Here is a 15477-nt window from a genome sequence, read left to right on the forward strand (position 1 = left end):
ACCATACATACATTACACAAACATCACATGGGGAAGACAGGTCAGACGGGTATAATATGGAAAAGCACAACATGAGGAAAGATAAGGAGAAAAAAAATAACTCCCCCCAGACTGAGCTCCAATAGGGAGATCAGTTTGAGAACAGAAATTTTTTTTTTCTCTATTTGTATCCCTATTGTTTTTCACCAGTGTAGTTATGCTCTTTATGAAAATCAAAACAGTTGCAGAAAAGTCCATTCTGTACATTCCCTAATAATGTACTTCTAAGTGAACAAAGACGACACAGCTTCACAACCCCTAGTGCATTTTTTCCTGTTGCGCTCCATAAAAATATTTTCTAATAGTCTTCAGTTTTTTTCTCACATCTTCTCATATACTTTGTAGTACTCTTTAAAATTATATTATTTTCCACAATATACTAAGTTTATATTCTTATGACGTTAGAGGTGGTTAGTGGAGAGGGCAGTGACACAACTGTAAAAAACATAAAATAAAATTTAAAAAAATATATATTTTTTTACATACATTGAAGTTATTAATGTGACTTACTAAAGCTGCTCTGTCACCAAGGAAACACAAGCAAAATTTCACACGTATTCCTGGTTAAACTGTTTAAAATAAAAATATCGGGACTTTGACGTGATAAGAGAAACGGTTATGTTACGAATATTACCTAGGTAACAGGATGACGCGCCTTTTGACCTGACTTGCCGTGTGACGTGAAAACTGTCGCAAAGTGGCGCAACCCACACACCGCTGGCCCTCCACTGCTGAGCAGGCGTGGGGTTGCATTAGCTTTACTTGATAGATGTTTTTGTGACTTATATCTTATTTTTCTGATCGTAGTCTAAAGCAGACACCGTGACACAATTTGACCCACTCGAGGAACGCTGTAACGACGACCAACGACGATGTTTAAAAAGTACGTTATTGGTTATTTTAAGTGTTGTAGTTAGCAACAGCTAGCTCACTGATTAGCATCCTCGAATTTTTAAGTGGGCTCAGCTAATAAGACAAACAGGCTCAACTTATGATAATATATGATATATTTTGTTGTCGATATAAATTTTAGGCTGCGGCGGACTAACAGAAAATAAAGGTTGTTTAAGGGTGCTGTTTGATGTCTGAAAATATGCAGACGCATATTGGTTTGCCTCTTATGACTGAGCTGATTGAATTACTAACAGGTCCTACTTGTCGCTGTGTACTGAAAGAACGTGAAAAGTGACATTTCAAATACTGAAACTAGAAGTGTTTTGAAAATATCCCTGACCATTATATTAATAAATTTAAGCAGATTTAAGTCGAAAAATGTTATTTGAGCTTACACATATTGGCGACGAGGGAGATGGATGGATGGACAGATCGAGGTACAATTACTTTATATGATAAAATCAGGTGTAAGTCGTTGAAGTAAACAGGCCAAGCAGGACGCTTCCTTGCTCACTTTTATCTGCTCTCTTTTCATGCTGTGTACTAGGGGGATAATAGGTTTAAGACTGTTTATAGCTGCATTTGGATTTTGAAACATACGTCCTGTGAGGAATGCATGGAAAAGTTCAGGGCTGGGGTGCAATCAGCATATGAGAACATTTGTTGCCAACTTTTTTTCAGTTGCTCTCTTTTAGGGATTGAAACAGCACGTCCTCCTGTGTCACACCAATCCTTTGCATGTCTTACAGTATAAATCTATGAACCTTCTGTGTGATCTTCCTGTTTTCTTTCTACCTGCCTACCTGCCTCCAGCATCCTCTGGACAATTTATCTACTATCCTTACTCTGCACATGTCCAAACTATGCCAGGCATACCATACATCATAACCTCAAGTTTACAATCCAAGATAGTGGCAGTGAACGTAGTAAAAGTGTAAAACTTTTAATCTCTCTGCCACTGTTGTGCATTTGTGACTCACTAAATAAACTATACGGATCACTAATGCTGGGCTTACACTGTGCGAGTTTTGGCCCATTTTGAGTCGTGCGACCGTTTTGGTGATCGGCCCGAATTTGGCCTTCATCGTGCGTCGTTCATCGTGTAGTATACGTGGGGTAACGAGAAGCGATTAACACCTCACGACCAGCTCCCGATCATCAATCAGTAGCCAAAAAGCAGCGTGTGATCTGGACACAAGCGATGGAGGCACTTGTAGGACTTTGGAAAGCTCATCCGAGCCTTTTCGATGTGGCCTCACAAAATTATCACGACCACAACAACCGTGAAAATAGTTGGATTTACATTGCTGCTCAATCACAGCTGCCTGATCAATGTTTTTCATTAGCACTTTAGCAAAGTTGATGGTGGTGATGTGCGTGTCTGTGTGAGTGAGAGACAGAGAGGCAGAGCAAGCGACAGATTTTCTGTTATAACTTTAATTTTTATGGACGCACAGTGTGAGCACTCAGGTCGCATCAGAGCATCGGGCCGTATAGTGTGAGACCCTGCATCGTGACATATGAACTTGTAACCCCTGCGAGTCAATCGTACAGTTTGAGCAGGAGCTGAATCGCGCGACTGAAAAAAAATTGCACAGTGTCTGCCCAGCTTAACCAGACCATGAATGTGCATGTGTGTGCAAGTCGCCTCCCACAGAAAGCATTGTGCGTTATTGTATTGATGAATGTTGCTTGCTTGCTTATGAGCAAAGCAAATCCAGTTTTTCGTGCTTTTCCAACCTTGCTAGACGAACGTGCTACCTAGGGAGTGCCATCACTCAAGTTCTGGTGTCCAAGATCTGAGATAAATAGAAAGCAGCAGTTAGCTTTCACTCTTACTCTGAACCTTCTGGCAAAAATCGCCCCTAATACTTTTCCCCCCACTCCTGCCTCTTCTTCAGTTCTCTTGTGTACCGTCTTTAGTTTATGGTGATGGACTCCAGGGACTTGGAATGATCCACTTAGTTCCAGAGAACTCCCAGCTATGGGGACCAAAAGCCAGCACACTCACAGGGGCCATTCCAAACCTGGGTAAATGTGGGTTATGTCAGGAAGGGCAATCAGTGTGAAATCTTTGCCAGATAAAAGATCACAAAACAACTATTGCATTGACAACAAATATTTTATTCAACAAGGTGTATATCTATAATAATGTGTAACATCGGTTGAGAGATATTGGTTGTTTTCTAAAACCATGTTTAAAAGGTATAAATCTAATTTTTAATGCCTGCATACGTTCCTGATGTTTGCTACAGCACAGTGACGAAATATTTTAACTTAAGACTCAGTTAGTGTTTTTTTTCTAGAGTTAAACATGTTACTTTTTCTCCTTTCAGATTTGATGAAAAGGAAAATGTGTCCAACTGTATCCAGCTGAAGACATCAGTGATCAAAGGTATCAAAAATCAGCTGTTGGAACAGTTCCCTGACATCGAGGCATGGCTCAATCAGATAATGCCGAAGAAGGACCCTGTGAAGATAGTGAGATGGTATGATTGCTCATTTTAATATCTGTTATTTTTATATGTGGTGTATTTTTTCTAGAACACAAACCCAACTGTGAAAAAGTTGGGATGCTTTGTAAAATCGGAATAAAAAAAGAATGCAGTGACTTGAAAATCTCATATTCTCCCATATTTTATTCACAATGGAATATAGAAAACCCCAAACTGTTGAGGAGGTAGAATTCTGTATCAGACATGAACGGGACAGCATTCCTCTTCCAAAAGTCCAGCAGCTAGTCGCCACAGTTCTCAGACGTTTAGAGACTGTTGTTAAAACAAGAGAAGATGCCACACAGTGGTAAAAATCGCCCTGTCTCAACTCTTTTTTTGGAATATCTTGCTATGTCAATTGAAACATTTGTTTTCTTTTCTTTGTGGTGATTTCCAAATCATTGCATTCAGTTTGTATTTACTTTCACACAACCTTCCGAATCCGAACTGAGTTTGTAGATGCTTCCCTTCATTTGTTGTTTGTTTATTTATTGCAGCCATGAACACATTGAAATCCTGACAGTGAATGGAGAGCTGCTTTTCTTCAGACAGAGAGAAGGACCTTTCTACCCAACCCTCAGACTGTTACATAAATGTATGTGAGACCTTCTAATGCCGGCTTATTGCTTGCTGTGTTTTAATTTCCTCCTGACCTTTCTGTTTTTGTTGTTGTTGTTTTTCCTTCTCATAGATCCTTTTATTCTTCCACACCAGCAAGTAGACAAGGGGGCCATTAAATTTGTCTTGAGTGGAGCCAACATCATGTGCCCCGGGTTGACATCGCCAGGTGCTAAACTCTACCCAGCTAAGGCTGACACAGTTGTCGTATCCTTTTAGACATGATGCTCTGTCTTCTAGGTTTAAGCATTTATTCTATTTTATGTGAACTCCCCCATTGGTTTGTCTTTAATAAGTGAATTCAGGCCATCATGGCAGAGGGGAAACAACATGCACTTTGTGTTGGCGTGATGAAGATGTCTACAGAGAACATGTAAGACTTTACTAAGTAAATCCCTCACTAGTTGCAGCTGCTTCTTTTTTCTTAAATGTGCAAGCTCAACCCACCCTTTTGTTTCGCCAACAGAGAAAAAGTCAACAAGGGAATCGGGATTGAAAACGTCCACTATCTGAACGATGGACTGTGGCACATGAAGACATATAAATGATAACGCCAGCCATTTGGAAGATGTACGGAGCTCCTGATAGCGAAGCATGAGCTGCCAGTCAACTGTTTACACCTAGAGACTTAGCTGTGTAATCTACTGGAGGCTTTGAATCAACCGTCACTGTCATGCAAAAATAAAAGAAAGAGCTTGCTTTAAAGTGTATCTCAGTTGGCATTTTGTATTGCGGGAAAAAAAAATTGTAAAAGGAACCACTTAAACAAAACTTGAACATGTCAACATGCTCTGATGTGCAGTTGCAAGAAAACGTTTGTGTGAATGCTTTGTAATTAATAAAGACTTCTTGATTTGATTTCTCATAAAAATACAGTCTGCTCTTCATCTAAAGCCGTAATTACGGACAAATACAATCTGATTAAAAATGCACAAACAGTTGGACTTTTCCTGTCTTTATTAAACAGGGGGCTGGAAAAGGAAGTTGAAATTAATAACTTGAACCTCCATAAAATTTTTCTCATCCCCCAGCTGGTCACAGTACATGGCTGCCCCACCCTGAATCTGGTTCTGATGGAGGTTTCTTGCTGTTAAAAGGGATTTTTTCCTTCCCAATGCTGTGGGTACTAACTCTTTAGCTGTACTGTTTACTTCTGTACATTGTATTATATCACCCAATGTCCTCTGAGCATCAGATAGTGGAGTGTTGCCATATGCATAAACATTGTCATTTTAAGCATGCAGACCCCGAAATAACCAGGAAGCCCCATACTATGATGCTCCCTCCACCGTGCTTCAAAGCTGGTATGAGGTCTTCCTCTTTGGTGTTCTTCCACTAACATAAAGACAGATTTTTCCAACTCTAGAACAAAGTCATGCAACAGTTGTGATTGAAGAATGGTTCACATAAACCAGACTTCGTGAGTGCGGTCTTTAGTTTTATGGATTGGCACCACGACAGGGCACAAATCCTATATCTACTTCACTGTAATGCCTGAATCCAAGTAGCATTGGGAGAAGTGATTAGAGATTCTTACCTTTCCCAGCCTGCACTGAGAGCGTTTTAAAAAACAAATTTGCTCAACAAAAATATTGAAATTAGCTACTTTCAGTTGCTTCCTTGTGGCAAGGAGTCACCACAGCAGGTAGCACCACATTTGGTTTGGCAGTTTTACACCAGATGACCTTGCTGACACAACCCTTAAAGGGGATTTGCATTTATTTGATTTCCTGGAACTGAACCAGCAGCACTTTCGTGTTAACCATTACAGCATTGGAAGCATTCACAATAAAGAAAGACAAATTGGAACTAATTATATGTTATTTCTATTGTCTTTATTTTCTATTACTGGGACTCTGCTAAAGATCAGACCACAATTTCTTATTAACCAATTCAGAAATCTTTGGAGAAACTCACCTTTTCATAAAGCAGCATTTAATGATCCAGTTTGTCACCTCAGGGTACAGGATGTGAACATATTTACATATTGAGCAAAGGCGTGTCAGTGTGCACAGACGTTAGACCTGTTATTCTGCCTCTCTTTATTGCATGAACCTTGCCAGATCTATATGACAGGTTAAATAACCTTCAAATATCCACTTAGAACTGATGTTGTTTACAGCCCTGCAATAAGTGCTACTTTAATAGATCTAATAAAAAAGAAGTTTAAAAAAAAAAAACTATAAAGTTCAATTTAACATATGCTCTACTTCAATCCATCCAGTGCTGGCATCTAACTACCAACACTTTCCAGTTGCTCCCATGCACATATAACTTCTCAAACAGGTTTTTCATCTATCTCCAGTATAGGGTACCTGGAAAACTTCCAAAAGGAAGCATTCGGATCAGATGCCCATATCACCACAAATGACTGCTTTTGACATGAGGGAGCAGCACCTCTACTCTGGGCTCCTCATATCCCCAATGCTGAGCACAGCAACCCTACAAAGTAAACTCACTTTGGTCGCATTCAAGTCACCAGGTGGTTTGCATGTCCCTGTGATCCAGGAGTTTGTGTTGTCAGGAGAGATAACCCCTGGTAAGGTTTCCCAGAGCAAACTAAGGGGAAACCAGAGTAAGAGCAATAAAAACAAATGCCAGTTTAGCCAGACCTGTCAGGATTTGTGAGGCGTAGCAAGATAAAACCCAGAAGAAATAACATGGATCATTTGTCCCGGGGGCCCACAAAGTGTGGTTGCAGGCACTGAGGTCAGGCGCAATCAGGGCTGAGTATCAGGGACCTGAGTGTGTTGATTCCCATTCCCACAAATCTTTGCTGGTCCATTCAACACAACAAATTCATATTAAGTTTGTCTAATAATTATTTTTTATTTTGTTTTTATTATACAAAAGTCACCTTATCCATTCACCTTGACTACCATGTGATTTTAAAAGAAATTTGTTTTAACACCAAGATAGGCTTTAATTTGTTTATTTACAATGTCTTCATATGGTGAGATAACCAAGTATAACATTGCCAAAGAAGAAGAAAAAAGTGTAGTAAACTTAGAGCTGGACTGCACAATAATTGGCTCAATACTGATTATTGGTGCTCCAACACAATCTTTAAATTAGAAAGGTGATTCATTAAAAAAAAAAAAAAAGTTCACTTCTAAAGAGTTAAATAATTAAACTCTCATTACTTCATACCTTTAAGACCAGAAAGAAGACATTAAAAATACATAACCATACAACGGTAACTAAGCTATGGAGAGGACACATTTTTGATATGTTACCTGTCTTGATCTGCCTTCTAAGGATGAAACTCCTATTTGATCACGCAGTAAAGGAATGGGCTACTGATTGTGCCAAGTGCAAAAGGTACAAATTTACAGAAAAAGGTTCATCCTACCCAGGATCCAGTTTTATAAACAGCTTTAGAAAAAACATCTCCCCAAAGTTAAGTGTTCCGTCATAGAAGCACCACAGTTAAAATACCACATAAAGCTTGAAGAACTGAAGCTCTAATCGTTGTCCGAATCTTTAGGGGGATAAAACGTTATCCAATCATGAAAGTCGTGCCCATAAGGACGAAGTCTGTAAACTCCAAACATCATGACGTGCATCTGATTTGGGGACATCTCGCCGTACGTGACCGCCATGTCAGGGCAACAGCCCTCCACTACATCAGTGGGATTGTCCTGCATGCTCTGTTTTACCATGCTGACCACATTCTGCTTGTTGAACAGGCCCTTGCCATGTCTATCTTCGCCATTTTCCGCAAACACACCGGCATATTTCAGGCACAATGCCAGCTGCTTGTCTTCACCCATCGTCCACAGCGTGTGGGTTCTTTCAGGACATTGGCTTTCATCTTTGAACATGGTCATCAGCCTTTTCAGAGCTTCATAGCTTAGTACAATCCCACTGCTATACTCCACATACTCGAGCTCTCCTGACTTGACAGCATTTCCCAGGTAGAAAGGTTCATTGGGATCCTTTGCGAGAATGAGATATTTCAGATTCTCAATGATGGCGAATGTGGTGGGTTGGGCCACAAAGAACCAGCGCAGGTCCCCGGCATTCTCATACGCATGGATGAGAGCTTTGCGCAACCTCGCCCAGTCATCTTTTTCATTCAGGTCTACCGCTTCAAGTGCCTTGGAGCTCTCTGAGGTGTAAAACACAGCATTGTCACAGTGTTTGCTCCAAGTGTCCAAAACGGTGGCCCAGTACACAAGAGTCTTGGGCTGTACCATGATGATGCAGTAGACCCGCACTTGATTCTTCAACTCCTCCACTCGACTGTCAGAGAGGCGTTTCAGCTCGTCTTTAGTGGGAGCGTAAACATGGTGATGATGGTGATCTTCTGTCGAGGACTCAGGGCTGAAATTAAAGCTGCCCAGGAGTGACAGCACCAAGCAGAAGACGCCTCCCAATAGCATCCCCTTCATGAATGAGCATCCATCAGACAACATGATGGCAGACACTGGAGGAGTAAGAAAATTCATTACTAGGTTTCAATATTATCCTAAAACCCAAGGGCTGTGGTACAAATATTTTTAACCATTTTTTTAAAGGAAGGTTTAAAGCATAAAGCAGACTCTTTAAAAAAAAAAAAAAAAAAAAAAAATCAAATGCACAAACTTACTGCTTTAAATATTAATTGTGCTTGTTTGAGTAGTCACTGCCAAAGGCCTATTTGAATAGGCTGTAGATTGTGTTTAATTTTTTAGCTGTAGTAATGAGGATTTCTCAACTTTTGGGATAAGTATTAAATCTATTTTAGCCATCTGTGATGCTAACTAGGTTTTTAATTGTTCAGCAGACAAAACAAGTGAGCTGAACAGCTTTCATTTAATTAATTTGAGCTTCACCTGGATAATAATAAAACTTCTGATGCCTTTTTGGTGTTTGTAGAAAAACCATACTGAATGTGGCACAAATTGTGGGGAAAACAAACTTAAATAAATGAGTATATATCTGAAAATATACTCATAACTGTTTAAAAAAAAAAAAAAAAAAAAAAAAAAAGCCACATAGGGATCACTTTGGACTCAACCTTGAAATGACTATCCTATTGAATTAAATCTATTGTTGAAATCAATAGTACTGTTCTTCTCCTCTTTGTGTCTATTTGAATAGACGTGGTATGGTATTATATTACAAGTTATTTAAAGGAATGGGAGCATTTGCTGGCCATTCATTCATATGTCTGCCTCTAAGGAATGCTGGAATGAAGCTTTTGCCCACATAAAATCACGTTTGAGCCTTTTTTTTTTCTACTTAGATTTTAAATTATGTTCAGTCTCAGACATTATAACACAGGAATCAATATAGGTATAGGGAGACTTGATGATGGGACTAGTATGAATAATATGACTATTAAAAGTTGTATTTTGCTTGCTTTATAAATGATGACCTTTCAGTGTTCTTTAAACTAAGTCACCTTGTGAGGAGGCAACAGTAATAAAAATAATCTACACCAGTGGCCAGTGTAAAATGGCTAATTTTGCAAAAACCAAAATACATCAAACGTTAATTCACACTAAAGACAGGCAAACAGTAAATTCTTACTTGGCCTGACTTTTTGGTTGATGAATGGCTTTAATTATTTTATATTAAATGTCAGAAAATGATGACCAAAGCCCTTTGCTAAACTGAAATTTCCTCCCACACATCAATGCAAAACCAAATTCCCAGGTAAAAACATTTGTGCTTTTTTTTTTTGCATCGTATGAAGGAAAGACCTAATCAACTCTGTCATAAAGGCTTGTCAATCACATGTTTTGACGCAATCAGCTTGCACTTCTAGTTTGACGTGTCTTCACTACATAGAGACTCTCAGCTTTACATCAGGTTATTTATAAATTAATAATAAAAAGAATAAAAAACCCCATCATATTTGTTTAGAAATACTTCGAGACATACGACAAACACCCAACAGGCTAGCAGTGTTGTTGTCAAATTGCGCAAAATTATCCTAAAGCGCTGATTCAACGTCGATAACTTTATATCAGCACTGGGAACCAACTGTTAGCTGTTAGCTCCCTGCCTTCTTACTCTTACACTACGAGGCTCACTCGGGGTTTTTTCCAGAACCACCAGTACAAGAAGCAGAAGGAATTTACTGTACCTAGAAGCGTTACTACTGTCGTGCCTCCTGTTGTCCTCCTGTTTATCCCGTCTTTCTTCAGCCAGCTGTCCTGTTTGGAATGACTACAAACGTCAGCCAGCAATAGAGCCAACTGTTCTTCTTCTACGACCTCAATAAAGCAGACTAGACGCTACAGCTGCGTGACACTGCCACCTACTGGTTATTCACTACGCGTGTCACGCTCGTCTTCTTCTTTGGTGGCTGATAGCCCATGGTGATACGAGACCCCAGTATGCAAATAGCGGCAATTTTGAACTTAATTCAAAACCCCAGTAGCAGACGTGGGCAGATTAAATACTTATAGTATCAATACCAATGACTGATATTGAGAATAGCACAAAAAAGGAAGCTGATGTCAATGGCATACCGTATAAAAAGTGGGGGTTATCTTACTATTTCTTTACTGGGTGTAAATATGGAGTTAAATCAGGGCCATAATGTGTAAAGAGAGGTAGCTGCATGCTTGTAGCATTAGGCAGTCTCTGCAAACTTATCCTACAATGTTATGAAAATTCAATAGAGAGATGAGGCATGCAACTACAGCAAAATTGTGTTTCTTTAAGAAGCTTCAAAAGTGTTTTAATTAGCTGAACACATAGACAGTATTAAGGAAAATGAAGATATATGGATGAGGAAGACCCTACACCAGACAGAAGATTAGGGATGTCGCTAGCTTCAAGAACTCATGTTGGTGTTTGTAAGGAAAGCACAGGCGTTGAACATCACATCCACAGCTGCAGGATCCAAACTTAGACCATGCTGAGACCGCACCTTGCAGCAGTCCATATACAATATTAGTAGGCTACAGTGTACTGGAATAAAAGTCCTGAAGGTGGTTTAGAAGAAAAGCGCTAAGGTTCAGTGGGACTTCTGAGTGAAGGTTTCATTTGGCCTTGAATTGAATCCCAGGGAATGAATAAGATAGCTTCCTGGTGTGCTGGCTGAAACAAGCAGCGGGACCACCCCCCACCCAAGGGCAGGATAAGACTACAGTCCTCCCCAAACCTGAGAAGAGCTGCAGAAAAGGAAGAGAAGGAACAACATGACACGGGTGAACTTTGCACCAGTGTCCTTTTGCTTTTGTTAAAGACTAACATAGGTGCCCCCTTTGCTTCCTTTTATTCCATTGTTCCTTCTGCTTCAGTCATCTTTAATATTGCTTATGACGCACATTAACATAAGACAAACGAACACTGGAGGAGAAAGATATAAAACAGAAGCTTGAGACTGAGGAAGAAACAATTGGAGAAACTCTGGGGGAACTAAACACACAAGAAAATAACTTAAACTAGAAACTGAAGCTAAATAAACACCAAATATTTAAGACCTCTAGAATGATAAATTATATAAACTTCATGACTAGTTAAAGTATAGAGGAACTAGAAATGAGGTAGGTGCTGTCACTTGCTGCACTTTTCCTCCCCAAGGGGACACCACAATGGACAATGTACATATTTAAACTGGCATAGAATTTATGCAACCCTCCCATTTATCCAGTTTTGGCACCTTCACTAAGAGTGTGTCTGCTTGTGTTTCCTCCCAGGTGCAAACCAGGGACTTTTTGTACACCAGACGAACGTGATAACCACTCAGCTGTGGAATCACCAGATAGAAAACATAACAATAAAACTAAAACTCAGCATACTGTAACAATGAAATGATGAACCAAAACACAGCAGCAGAAAAGAGAAAGTTATTACTCTGACAATCATGCAGGAATCAAAGGAATTAAGCCAGGGACACTGGAACAGAAACCCAAATATATTCACGTAAGCACAGAAAACCACTTTTTGGGAGTGTGACACTGTGTAAAGCCCAAAGACTTGAAGCTAATCACTGGGTTGTAAAAACAGAGGGACTATTTTAACAAAAACACATATTTAACCCACAAAACCTGATTTAGCACTTTTTGTAACCATCAGCACAGATTGTAAAGACATATGAACTTAATACGTCCAATCCAGATGTAGAGCTAGAAAGGCAAAATCAATATCCGGTTCTGCTATTATAAAGAATCAGGTGCTGAGCACATATAATAACGTGTAAATCCCTTCATTATTTCTGCTTTCCTAATCCAACAGATGTTCTTACTCAGTGATTCCCATCTCCATTCAAAGAGACATTTAGCTGTAAAACAGCTGTAACACAGCCATTCATTTTCATTTGATCAGTTTTGCTTTTGAAGTTAAAAGTCCCTAACCAGGTGCCAAATTAAGAAAATGTATATAGAGTTGCTGCTGTTCAGCTGTTGAGTAGCTAAGCACTCAGATGCTTCTCATAAAACATTTTATATCCTCTCTCTGGGACACATCTTCAGTGATATTCCTGGGATCATGCGGTGTTCCGGGTCTTTTGACATCAGACACCATGGCCCAGGTCACCCAACCAAAGCCCTGAGCTGTGTCCTAGTGGCTTTCTGTGGCTTCACAGACACCTTCTGGGCTTTCCTGTAATTCCTGGTTGCTTGAGGACTTAGAGTGACCATCCTGCAAAACCTCTATAGCCAACTCTCTATCGGCTCACTCAAAGTCTTCCAGCCTGCTATTTCTTCATCAGCTCTGGGTACTTTGCATATTCCTTCTTGTTTGCGTCTTCCATACCCTCTTCCCAGATTACAGTAAGCTCCAGCATTATCGGGGTTTTATTGCCTTGGAGGTGATGATCATGCCTGTGTGGAGTAATGTCATGACAGTGTCTTGTGGAGATTTCATCATGATCAAAATTTTTATTTTTTCTTAACCTTTTCTAAATAATTTGATTTATTTTTGCATTTGAAACTAAGCTTTTGGCCTTAAACCTGAACCTTTGCTGTGTCTTTGCTTCTTTCCATTCATTGCTCAGCTGTCAGATGCATCAAATGTTGTTTTCAGCTGTAATTTCAGAGACATGGAGACAATAAATCACCTGAAGCCACGCACACTCATCTCAGCATGAGGAATCTTTCAGTTTGACAAAAAGCCCTGCAGGCTCTTCGAACAACAGAAAACTCTGAATGTGCCACTCTTGTTGAGTTTGCCTTTGAATTATAAACTCAAATACATTGTATTGCAAACTTCAACTCATAAGTACTAAATAATTTATCTCTAATTTATTTATAATTTAAATTTTGATTTAATAGGGACGATGCAGATTAACTTGGTTCTAATGAGGACATCCATTCATTTTATTCAGAGGTGCAGGGGAGGCTGAAGCCTATCCCAGCTGTCACAGGTGATGCACAGCCTGAACAGGTGGCCAATGCATTGCCAACCTAGCACAAAGAGACAATCATTCCCACCAACAGAGAGTCACATATTAATCTAACTCTATTTCCTTGGACTGCAAGGAATCAGGAGAACCCAGAGAGAATGCATGCATGCTCCACAGCCAAGCAGTGGATCTGAAAGAACTTCTTGCTGTGAGGTGACAGTGCTAACCCCTGCATCACCATCCTACCATAGGTTGTGACATCCAATATGTACAAGTATTAGTTTACATATGGTAGATGCAAAACTATAACTTCAATTAAATTCCCCCAAATAATTTTGCTGATCTGAGTTGCCTTTAGTCAGGGTTCACTGTGAAAGATTTGTTGCCTGTGATCAATTTCATTTCCCCTTATTACACAAACCTGAAACTACAAAGTATTATTGACTCAGGTAAGTGCTGCCCTGCAGAAATGGGTCCAGGTTTTCAGAGGGAGAGAAAGACATAAAAAAAATTGAGTGGTGGAGAGTCGGCAGGCAGGTGAATCAAATCGTTCTCCTTCAAGCAGAAGGAGGACTGCTTAAAAAAAAATTGGGAAAAAAAATGTAATTTTTTTTTAATGTGTGTCCATTAGAATGATTACTTTCCTTTTTTCTCCCCAAAAAAACTTCTATTGATTGCCAACAACGCATATTTAACTTTTTCTAATGATAATTTCCAACATTTTGGCATGTTGCACTTGATAACACATCCATACAGAAGGGAGCAGCATTGTATTATAATTCATATCCAGCACTTACGATGTCACATCCTAACATTTGAGTTCCACCTCATATTCATACAGAAATGGTAGAAAATTGAGTTCAAATACTTTGGAAACACAGAAAATATGAAGTCACACTCTCTTGTTTCACTAGAACTCAATTCAAAAGGAATTTGAAGAACCCACAGTTTTGAAACATCTAATAATAACAATAATAATAATAATAATAATAATAATAATAATAATAATAATAATGCATACTGTTTAAAGTTTATACTTCACAATAAGCTGGACTTAGTTTTCTCTATATATGACTCTATATGTGACTTTTATTTTGAAAGGGCAGCAGTGTACAGAGATTGGAAATACTCATTTAGAAATTAACACTGAAACAGCTGCTGTTGTCTGTACAGGGATGACAAAAACAAAGACACAAGTATAACTTGTATTATGGTTTTTGGTAAGTCGAGTATTTTGTATATTGTATTGTATAAGTATTTTTTATAAGTATTGACCTCAGTCATAACTGATGGCCTCACAAAATGACTCAGAAACCTTCAGTGACACACTTCCACCAGCCCTGTGATCTCAGACATGAGCAATGACACGTTCAGGCAGCCCATCACATAGAAATGGTGTCACACACAAACCATCACGGCGTCTCCGGACAGCCTCTGATTATTGTCGGAGAGTAAACATTTGTTTGGCTGCTCTGTACAAGCGCTGATAGGCTTCAGATGAATTGACAGGGTCCCCTAAATTGTGTATATGACGCCAGATCCATCGCGTCAAGACCATTAAGAAGGAGGCTGGGTGAGATGATAGTGTATCGATCAGGTCTTGATGGATGGGGCCTGAGAATATATAAGTGAAGTTCTCGGTCGAGTAAAGGGAGATTAGTTCAGATCTGGTCATCAACACAGAGACACCATGCTTTCTGCAGCTCTGTTTTACCTTGTAGCTGTGATTTGTTCAGCAACATGGACACAAGCGCTCCCCCTTTACCCTGAGTCCAACCTGGAGCCACAGACAGGTAAGACGCTTTTAAAACTGTTTTCTTCTTTTCAGGTTATATTTCTCCTACTGATTTCTTCTTGCCATTTTTAAATCTCTTGACCTTTCGTCACCCAACATTTGGACAGTTATATTGTAACTTATCAATGAGATGTGTGATTAAAAAAACTGAGAAATGAATGAGAAATTCGTTTCATCTGAACAGATTTAATTCAGAAACTAGTTTCAGAAGTGGAGGACGGCACCAACGCTGCAGAAGGCGAACAGAGAGATGTGAATAATATTTATCCCCTACTGGTGCATCACAATGGAGGGAGGGACTCATGGAATAAAGGTTAAAAAAACCCATAAATTTGCAAGTGAACAGGAGC

The 15477-nt window shown here is 39.4% G+C and overlaps 2 protein-coding genes across 2 annotated transcripts; one reads left to right on the forward strand and one right to left on the reverse strand.

Moving 5' to 3' along the window:
- Window positions 1–705: 705 nt before the first annotated feature.
- mcts1 (MCTS1 re-initiation and release factor) lies at window positions 706–4987 on the forward strand. Its single transcript, XM_003445205.5, has 6 exons — window positions 706–922; window positions 3270–3422; window positions 3926–4023; window positions 4120–4253; window positions 4352–4419; window positions 4513–4987. The coding sequence occupies exons 1-6, from the start codon at window positions 912–914 to the stop codon at window positions 4592–4594; spliced, it is 546 nt and encodes a 181-aa protein (XP_003445253.1). The 5' UTR covers window positions 706–911; the 3' UTR covers window positions 4595–4987.
- A 1863-nt stretch (window positions 4988–6850) lies between these two features.
- c1galt1c1 (C1GALT1-specific chaperone 1) lies at window positions 6851–10277 on the reverse strand. Its single transcript, XM_005467411.4, has 2 exons — window positions 10123–10277; window positions 6851–8475 (listed from the first exon to the last, which is right to left on the reverse strand). Exon 2 carries the CDS (start codon window positions 8462–8464, stop codon window positions 7511–7513), a length of 954 nt encoding a protein of 317 aa, XP_005467468.1. The 5' UTR covers window positions 8465–8475; window positions 10123–10277; the 3' UTR covers window positions 6851–7510.
- Between the last annotated feature and the right edge of the window lie 5200 nt (window positions 10278–15477).

Source organism: Oreochromis niloticus, linkage group LG2, assembly GCF_001858045.2.
Source record: "Oreochromis niloticus isolate F11D_XX linkage group LG2, O_niloticus_UMD_NMBU, whole genome shotgun sequence".
NCBI lineage: Eukaryota > Metazoa > Chordata > Actinopteri > Cichliformes > Cichlidae > Oreochromis > Oreochromis niloticus.